Source organism: Nansenia antarctica (assembly GCF_963989245.1).
Source record: "Nansenia antarctica genome assembly, chromosome: 3".
Lineage (NCBI taxonomy): Eukaryota > Metazoa > Chordata > Actinopteri > Argentiniformes > Microstomatidae > Nansenia > Nansenia antarctica.
In genome coordinates this window covers 69625338-69635087 of record NC_137688.1, presented here as the reverse complement: position 1 = coordinate 69635087, position 9750 = coordinate 69625338, and the positions used below count along the sequence as shown (strand labels likewise).

At 47.0% G+C, this 9750-nt stretch overlaps 1 protein-coding gene across 1 annotated transcript in view; it reads left to right on the top strand.

The window, feature by feature from the left end:
* The window catches only part of lrrc23 (leucine rich repeat containing 23), a gene marked incomplete at both ends in the record, with an annotated part of 9663 nt that extends 2127 nt beyond the window's left edge, over positions 1 to 7536 (top strand). The window contains 4 exons of the mRNA XM_080527483.1: positions 537 to 667; positions 5914 to 6050; positions 6529 to 6733; positions 7507 to 7536. Of these exons, the coding sequence (XP_080383609.1) occupies positions 537 to 667; positions 5914 to 6050; positions 6529 to 6733; positions 7507 to 7536 (503 nt within the window). The remainder of the gene's footprint in view (positions 1 to 536; positions 668 to 5913; positions 6051 to 6528; positions 6734 to 7506) is intronic.
* Positions 7537 to 9750: the final 2214 nt, after the last annotated feature.

Here is a 9750-nt window from a genome sequence, read left to right as displayed (position 1 = left end):
GATCTCATCGTCTTAAACCCTCGAACGCCATTTTGTCATTATACTGTATGATAAAGTGATCTTGGGCCTGGTTTCACAGACAAGACTTTAACACTATAGAACAGCCGTGTCTGTTTTACCTACTATAAGAGCCACCTCGGGGGTCAAATAACCATAGTCTTTACAATGGGAAGCTGCTACTTACACACAAAGACCACTAGTTGGCACGTCTTGTAAATTAGCCTGCCTCCTATACAGAAAAACTGCAAAATAGCTTCATACTAGCTTATCCTGATGTGATTTTGAAAGTGTAAGGATACTGGGTGGTAGAACGCACATATCTAGGAAAAGTCATGAAAGGAGGGTCCTGAAATTTGTAATAAAATAAAATGTACACTCACAGGGTCAAATGACCCCACCCATGGCTGTTCTAGTGTTAAAGTCTCCCTGGAGTACTTAGGGCTAAGTGCCTTACTCAAGGGGAACACTAGTGGTGGTGGTGTTTCCCAGGTGGGATTTGAACTCACGATCTTCTGCTCTGACGTGTCATCGTCTAGGTAACGGTATCCAGAGGGTGTCAGGTCTGCAGTACAACCGCCTGACCAACCTGGTGACCCTGGAACTGAGAGGCAACCGCCTGGAGACCACAGACGGAATCTACCTGCCCAACCTACGCAGCCTCTACCTGGTAAACGTCATCCTCTACCTCATCCTTTACCTCTCTACCTGGTAAACGTCATCCTCTACCTCATCCTTTACCTCTCTACCTGGTAAACGTCATCCTCTACCTCATCCTTTACCTCTCTACCTGGTAAACCTCATCCTCTACCTCATCCTTTACCTCTCTACCTGGTAAACCTCATCCTCTACCTCATCCTTTACCTCTCTACCTGGTAAACGTCATCCTCTACCTCATCCTTTACCTCTCTACCTGGTAAACCTCATCCTCTACCTCTCTACCTGGTAAACCTCATCCTCTACCTCATCCTTTACCTCTCTACCTGGTAAACCTCATCCTCTACCTCATCCTTTACCTCTCTACCTGGTAAACGTCATCCTCTACCTCATCCTTTACCTCTCTACCTGGTAAACCTCATCCTCTACCTCATACTTTACCTCTCTACCTGGTAAACCTCATCCTCTACCTCATCCTTTACCTCTCTACCTGGTAAACGTCATCCTCTACCTCATCCTTTACCTCTCTACCTGGTAAACCTCATCCTCTACCTCATCCTTTACCTCTCTACCTGGTAAACGTCATCCTCTACCTCATCCTTTACCTCTCTACCTGGTAAACGTCATCCTCTACCTCATCCTTTACCTCTCTACCTGGTAAACCTCATCCTCTACCTCATCCTTTACCTCTCTACCTGGTAAACCTCATCCTCTACCTCATCCTTTACCTCTCTACCTGGTAAACGTCATCCTCTACCTCATCCTTTACCTCTCTACCTGGTAAACCTCATCCTCTACCTCTCTACCTGGTAAACCTCATCCTCTACCTCATCCTTTACCTCTCTACCTGGTAAACCTCATCCTCTACCTCATCCTTTACCTCTCTACCTGGTAAACCTCATCCTCTACCTCATCCTTTACCTCTCTACCTGGTAAACCTCATCCTCTACCTCATCCAGCTGTGAAACAGGTCTGGGGCCCCTAGCATAAACAGTCTGTTTGGTTGTTTAGGGCCACAACAACCACTAGAGGGGGCCACACTTGCGCCGTCGATATAGCGCAAGCTACCACCCGTCAATCAAAAACTCTGCTGCCACCCCACCCCCCCTGATGTTACTGTTACTCTGATGTTATCCCCCTCAACCTCACCCTGACCTCTGACCAGTGGTGTACCGCAAAATCCCGAGGCCCACCCGCAAGGTGGCGGCGGGGGCCCTTTCGCAACGGAGGTTAACTCAAATGGATGTAGCGGTACATTTATTTTAAGGCTGCATATAGCCTACAGCTTAGACCAGGGGTGCCCAATACGTCGATCGCGATCGACCGGTCGATCGCAAAGGTAGTATGGGTAGATCGCATGACGTTGAACAAAACGGAAAAAAAAAAAAAAAAGTTTGCCTATCATCCATCCTCACTATGGCTTTTGCCACTTGATTGACGTACAGGTAAGCCAGTCTGCGATCTGATCTTTTCACCTACACCTAACACGCGGTTCACCACGCATGCGCAGTCAACAGCACCAACTACAAAATACAAAATACCGGCGAGACTAATTACCTAGTTAGCCTTCCAATTTCTACTATTTACTATATAATACTAAATAAAGGCTATACAAATGAGTGGGGAAGCTGGACCAAGTAAGAAACCAATAACGTATAACTTCCATCCAGAATGGGAGGAGGACTTTTTTACACGATGTGATATTGGAAATGCGTCTGTCTGATCAGCAAATCTACGATGGCTATTTCGAAGAAGGGAAATGTGGCAAAAGAGCGAAAACGTACGGCTGCCACGATAGCTTCTTATCGCGTCAGTCACGTTCTTGTTAAACACAAGAAGTCATTCAAAGACGGCGAAATTGTGAAAAAAGTTTCTCGAGGCTGCAGATTGCCTTTTCGGAATGGAATGAATGGAATGGAATGGAATGGAATGGACTTTATTTGTCATTGCTACAGTACAGGTACCAAACAACGAAATTTAGGAGGGGTGGCTCCCCTGGTGTTAGGAAAGGAAAAAAAATAATACATTTTAGAAAAAAGCATAGATGCATAAAATCACAAGAAGGTAAGGAGCTGGTTTACATCAATAAAGGCTATGTACACAATCCACTGTACTATACTGCACAGATAGTCAACTAGGGTTGTCATATTGCACAAAAGTATTTTTTCACATTATTTTAAAGTGTCACAGTTTGCAGGCTTGAAAATGTACATGTTTGTGCCTCAGCACTAGCTGCCATACAATCCGTCCGGACTGTCCTGGGCCCAGAACTTAGGCCTTTTCTGTGTTCAGGGCCTTGACGGCCCTGTGGTAGAAGCAGTCCTTCAGTCTGTTTGTCTTAGCGGCCGGGGTCCTGTACCTCCTGTTCGAGGGCAGCTTGACAAAGTGTACGTGCCCAGGGTGGGTCGGGTCCCTGGAGATCTTGGAGGCCCTCCTGAGACAGCGTGTGTTGTACAGCTCCTCCAGAGAGGGGAGGGGGGCGCCGGTGATCTTCTGTGCTGTTCTCACGACTCACTGTAGCGCGTTTCTCTCCGCTGTTGTGCAGCTGTGGAACCAGTTGGAGATGCCGTAGGTGAGGATGCTCTCCACTGCGCCGTGGTAGAAGGCCACCAGTATCTCCTGCTTGTTGTGTTCTTTCCTGAGGCATCTCAGGGTGTATAGCCGCTGTTGTGCCCTCTTGATGGTGCCTTTTGTGTTGTCCTTCCAGGCCAGGTTGAGACTCTCTCCACGCTCTCTCCGTCGATGAGCAGGGGCTGGATCTCTGACTTTTTCCTCCTGAAGTCTACGATGAATTCCTGGGTCTTTGACTTGTTTAGCAGCAGGTTGTTAACCTTGCACAGCTTGCTCAGTTGCTCTACCTCATCCCTGTACGCCGCCTCGTCCCCCCCCGAGATACATCCCACCACGGTGGTGTCGTCTGCAAACTTTACGATGTAGTTGCTGGGGTGGACGGGGGTGAAGTCGTGGGTGTAGAGGTTGTAGAGGATGGGGCTTAGCACGCAGCCCTGGGGGGACCGATGACAGATCCACAGTGGCTGATGACTATTAGAAACTAGCTGCCTCCTCCCAGTGCCAGGTCTCCCACTAAGGTAGAGAAATGCATTTATTTCCTCCTTTCAAACTAGGGAACTACCGGTACCTGTTTTGTATCTGGTTTACTTTTCTGTTTGTTGGATCAGTAGTTGGCTATGGTACTGCAGACTGGCTGTCAGTGTGTGAGTGAGAGAAAGTGAGTGTGTGTGTGTGTGTGTGTGTGTGTGTGTGTGTGTGTGTGTATGTGTGTGTGTGTGTGTAAGAGAGTGAGAGAGAGAGAGGGAGAGAGAGGGAGGGTTTGTGCTACTATGGCTCCCTATGCAGACTGGCAAATGTGTGTGTGTGTGTGTGTGTGTGTGTGTGTGTGTGTGTGTGTGTGTGTGTGTGTGTGTGTGTGTGTGTGTGTGTGTGTGTGTGAATGTGTGTGAGCGAGAATAGTAAAGAGGGAGGGTTTGTGATGGTCTTCTCCTGTGGCTGTGTGACAGAGAGAGGGAAAGTGTATTGTGAGTTTACTATGCAGGCTGGGAACTGTGTGTGTGTGTGTGTGTGTGTGTGTGTGTGTGTGTGTGTGTGTGTGTGTGTGTTTGTAGTACGTGCATGTACGTTTGCGATGTTGAAACTAGACTGGTAGATCTTAGCAGACTGGCTACTTGAAAAGTAGATCTTGGTTCCAAAAAGTGTGAGCACCCCTGGCTTAGACCGTTAGTTAACCCTAACCCTACAGCATAGACCGTTAGTTAACCATAACCCTACTACAGCATAGACCGTTAGTTAACCCTAACCCTACTACAGCATAGATAGACTGTATGGCCTGGACGCGTCCTAACGATTCCCACCGTAGTTGGGGTAGACCACGCCCACGCCACGACAACTTCTGGAATATGTAGGGGTGTTCTCTGTATCTTGTTCTTCCGCCCCGCAGGTCGTTCCGCAACCCCATTGGATTTTAGCTTGTGACGTAACACGGGGTGCACGATTAGATATGGTGGGGTAGTGGTGGTCTAGTGGATAGTGAGTTGGACTTGTGATCGGAAGGTTGTGAGTTCAAATCCCGCCTGAAGCCACACCACTACTAGTGTGCCCTTGGGTAAGGCACTTAGCCCTCAGTTACTCCAGGGGGAATGTCCCTGTAATTCGTAATTGTAAGTCGCTTTGGATAAAAGCGTCTGCTAAATGGCAAAATTAAAAATTTAAAATTAGATATAGGTTACCCATCTCTGTATGCAACTCGGCGGCGCTGAGTGTGCCGCGGGCCAACGGTCAATGTTCGCCGCGGGCACGGCCGCAAGAAAAAAACAACAACTACATATTCCAGAAGTTGGCGTGGTCTACCCCAACTACGGTGGGAATAGTTAGGACGCGGCCTGGACAGCTATCAGCTACAGCGCGCTGCCCGTTTGTTCAGAATGACACCGTGTGTGTGACTGTGCGGACATATCCATACACAAACGGCAACAAGAACAGACCGACAGGCTACACACCACCCCGAGTTAATTTGATTAATAGATTAATACATACAGTATCTCTAATAACATCAAATAATAGACCATTCTTACATTTAACAATGACCAACACGTCCTCTCCTCCTGACATTAGTTTGTGCGAAGTCCTTCACTATGTAACATAGTATGTTTGTTAAATCCATTTGACGTGCGCGCTGGCTTTCAATGCTGCCCGCATTAGTCGCAGAAGCTGCATTGGGTCGGTTTGTGAGAAAATATAACATTTTGGGAAGTTTCACTGCATTTTGTTACATTTTATATTGCTCTTGCTGTTTTTGCGCACCACTGACGTACTTTCGCTTGCTCATTTTTCTGGGTCTTGTGTCTCGCTGCCTAAAAAACATTCTAATCTAATAAAAAAGTTTGTATTGTAGTGCCGAGAGACGGGAGTCGTAGGCGGCATATCAAATGACAAAGCTAAACGTTTAATGAAGGACATGAACGATTGTCAACAACACACTCAAGCAGTAACTGAATAAACAACTCGGGTACCACGCACTTAACTGTCCGTGCGGAACAATACTCCCAACCCATAGTTCCATGGGTGAATTATGTCCAATGTTAGGGGGCCCCCTAGAGGCTGGGGGCCCCCCCGCGATGCGTCGCTTGCGGGCCCGTCCCCTACGCCACTGCCTCTGACCCCTATGCCCCCCCCTCCCTCCCTCCCTCCCTCCCTCCCCCCTCCCTCCCTCCCCCCCCCCCCTCCCTCCCTCCCTCTCTGCAGGCCCAGAACGGCATCAAGCGTCTGGAGGGTCTGGAGCGTCTGGAGCGCCTCACCACCCTCCACCTCAGAGACAACCAGCTGGACACGCTGGACGGCATCAGCCCCGGGATGAAGTCCCTGCAGTACCTCAACATCAGGTACATGACACTGTTACACCATACATGTACTACACACAGGGTTCCCGCGCTGGTCTTAAAAAGCCTTAAAGTCTAAAATCCAGCAATCCCATTTATAAGGCCTAAAAAGGTCACAGATTTCAGTTATTCAGTAAAAAAATTAGGTGCTAGGTCTTAAAAAATGAGATCCTGCAAGGAAATCAGTCCGACCACATCTATTTACGTGGAAATTAATCAAGCTGGAACCAAAAAAATGCCAATTCGCTTCCTTTTTTGTCTGTATGGCAGTGAAATCCCTAATTTCATCACCTCGAGGATGACAAAAAGCTATCATATGGTGTCGCGATAGGTCCCAAATTATATTCAAAGAGATCTTAAAAAGGTCTTAAATTTGACTTGTTGAAACTTGTAGGAACCCTGGCCTGTACACAACACCAACACAACAGGGTCAGGGGTCAGAGGTCAGGTTTAACCATAGTGTCTCTCTCCCTCCTCCCAGGGCCAACATGGTGATTACCCAGCGTGCCTTGCGCAGCCTGGCGGGCGTGTCGCGGACCCTGCGGGTGCTGGTCCTGGCGGAGAACCCCCTGTCAGAGACGGAGGACTACCGGCTGTGTGTGCTGACCCGCCTGCCGCTGCTGGAGCGGCTGGACAAGGAGGCCTTCAGCCCCCAGGAGAAGAGCGAGGCCCAGGAGAGGGTCAAGGTACCTGGGACATGTTATCACTACACAACCATCCAATCTGAGACAGTTTCAGACACGGTAGAAGCAGAAAAGAGGATCTGAAACGTAACATTCGTACCAGACAATGAATTAGCATCTAACCAGAAGTGCACATAGTGATAAAAAACACGATATAAAACATGACAGTGATAGTGATAGGTACAGTATGGTAGTTAGAGGTATATACAGGAGATGGATAGCAGTACGCTATGTATAGTTAAGGTATCTATGTACAGTATGGAGGATCAAAAAGAGGTATGTACATATGTACAGAAATTAGGGGTGGGCATCGACGATCGATAATTGATCGATAAGGATCTTGGTCGATCACAAAATAAAACATTTGGTCGATCACAAAAAAAAAAAAATATATATTATCGATCGTCGATGCCCACCCCTAACAGAAATATGGTATGTGCAAAGGTAGTATTTGTAAACAGCAGTAGTGCAAAAAGGCTGAATTGGTCCACCAGATCTGAAATGCAGAAAGGAAACCTGCAAAGAGAGAGTGAAGGACGAGACGCACAGCGCTCTCACAAGACAGACGCACCAGTCTTCTTCACTAGAGGCTAAAAAAACAGTTATATAAACAGTATTTATTAAAGTTGGCCGGTGACATTTCAGCGGCCTGTGTGTGTTTGCAAAACATTGTTTTTGTCACGAGGTGGCTGTCAGCCTGAGGGAGGGGACCGCTGTGGTGTCACACCGCTTTGATGTGGGTCAGCTGGTCTGTAACGGTGTCTCTGTCTCTGCAGGAGGGTGAAGATGACGAGGCAGCAGAGTAGAGGAGGACCGAAGACTCGCCACCTCGGACGGGTCATCTGACTCAAACAGCACGACGTCCTCACACCTTGTGTACAACCTGGTCTTCTTACACACCCAAACACACACACACAGACACTTGGATGGTCCCTGTCCCACACACTGGTTATACTGGGAGTGGTCCTGGGTACACTGGAGAGAGACAGAGAGAGGGAGAGAGACGTTTGGGTAATATTGCTAGCGCTAGTGTGTTACCTCTCCCAGTGTCAGTGTGTGTGCATCTGTCTGTCTGTGTGTCTGTGTTTGGGAGTGTAAGCAGGCCAGGTTGTACACAAGGTGTGAGGACGGTGTTGCTGTTTTAGTCCCATGACCCATTTGAGTCCTTTTGTGTCCCAGAATTTATTTTTCATGTTCATTGTTTACAAACTAAATGTACCGTAGCCTGACTGACCCGGCATTGACCAAAGAATGTATTTTGTATTAATAGAGAGCTATCTGTACTCTGTTCTCAAAAGAATAAAATGCTTTTATTATTGTCTAAAACAGAGACAGTCAATCTCTTTGTCTGACAAAATGTTCCGACTAGTCTAGAAGTCATATTCTGAGGTGTGAGCTGTGAGGACACAGTTACAGTAAGTAGATGAACACATATTTAAACTTTAAACAGCCGGGGGTTCTGTTTCAAAGACGAAGGGAACAAGAGGAGTGGAGATTTCAACGTTGCATCACAAACCCACGCATTTCTTTTTTTCTCCTGAGTAAGAATGAGAGAGCAGAAATCCAGAGACACTTCCCTGTTGGAACCTTTCCAGAAGCTCCCTGTGAAACCTTAAAGGGACAGCGCAGATATCTGAACCACTCACACTGGGTGTGATGATGTTCCATCTGGGAGTAATACTGTATATCGACTCATTTTGAGGTTATTATATACTGTCAAATCACTGTAGCAGTTATACAGAGCACATGTGTGCTGATAACAGGTTGTAAACTGGGAAAACCTTTGAGCATGATTGTATATACTCATACAGACCTAGTGTTCATACAATGGGCCCACCACACACACACACACACACACACACACACACACACACACAGCACCCCAGTGTCCCCCTCGGTTCTTCTCACATGTTGCTTCCTTGCATCACTCCACCTGTCACTCCTCCTTTTAGAATAGTTGGCATGGAACACATTACCTCATACTCACATACTGTATTTCCTCATACTCCTGCCATGTCACATAATGAGTGAATTGATCACCAACATGGATTAGCATCATCTCAGACGAGTTATACCTGCCTGGCTACACGCCTGAGACCACTCCTGACCCTTTCCAACTCCCTATAATACACCTAATTATCATTTGTGGACAAGAACCTGACTGTGGAACACTAGAACAGCCGTGTCTGTTTTACCTACTATAAGAGCCACCTCGGGGGTCAAATGACCATGGTCTTTACAATGGGAAGCTTCTACTTACACACAAAGACCACTAGTTGGCACGTCTTGTAAATTAGCCTGCCTCCTATACAGAAAAACTGCAAAATAGCTTTATACTAGCTTATCCTGATGTGATTTTGAAAGTACAGGAACATTTTAGAGTCTATAGCAACACTGACATTTTAGAGTCTATACTCTATAGCAACATTGTGAGATCTAAGTCTGACTGGGTGTATCTTTAAACCGGCCCCAGATCTGTGACTTGCTTTGTGCCCAAAATGCGTGATACGATTCCTCCAACCATCGGACCTGGTGGGCGTGGTTTACTAGCAGTGTTGCCAGGTGGGGCGGGTTCCCGCGAATGGGCAACTTTTGATCACACTAGGCCGGAATTGAGCATTTAGGCGCATTTTTGCATTTATTCGTCTTCTTCTTCTTATCATGATAGAGTTGGGCTGTATAAAAAGCATTTAGGCGGTATCAAAACGTCAGTGCTTGAAAGTTACAAAATGCGTGAAGTTAAAAAAACACAGACCCGAGGAGCTACATACAATGTGCAGGTTTTTTAATTTCATTTTTTACAAACATCATTAGCAACGGACATACAGTTTAGGGGCAGGAGATGATGGGCACCTGCCCGGTAGTAATTAGGGGTTTTCTGACCATAGGCTGGTGATTTTGGGTGGATTTAGCCGTTTTTTAGACTGTGGTTAGGCTGGAAATTGACAATCCCATCTGGCAACCCTGTACTAGACACCATTATAATTCCTCTCCTCTCCCTCCTCTCTGCCACTGTTCAG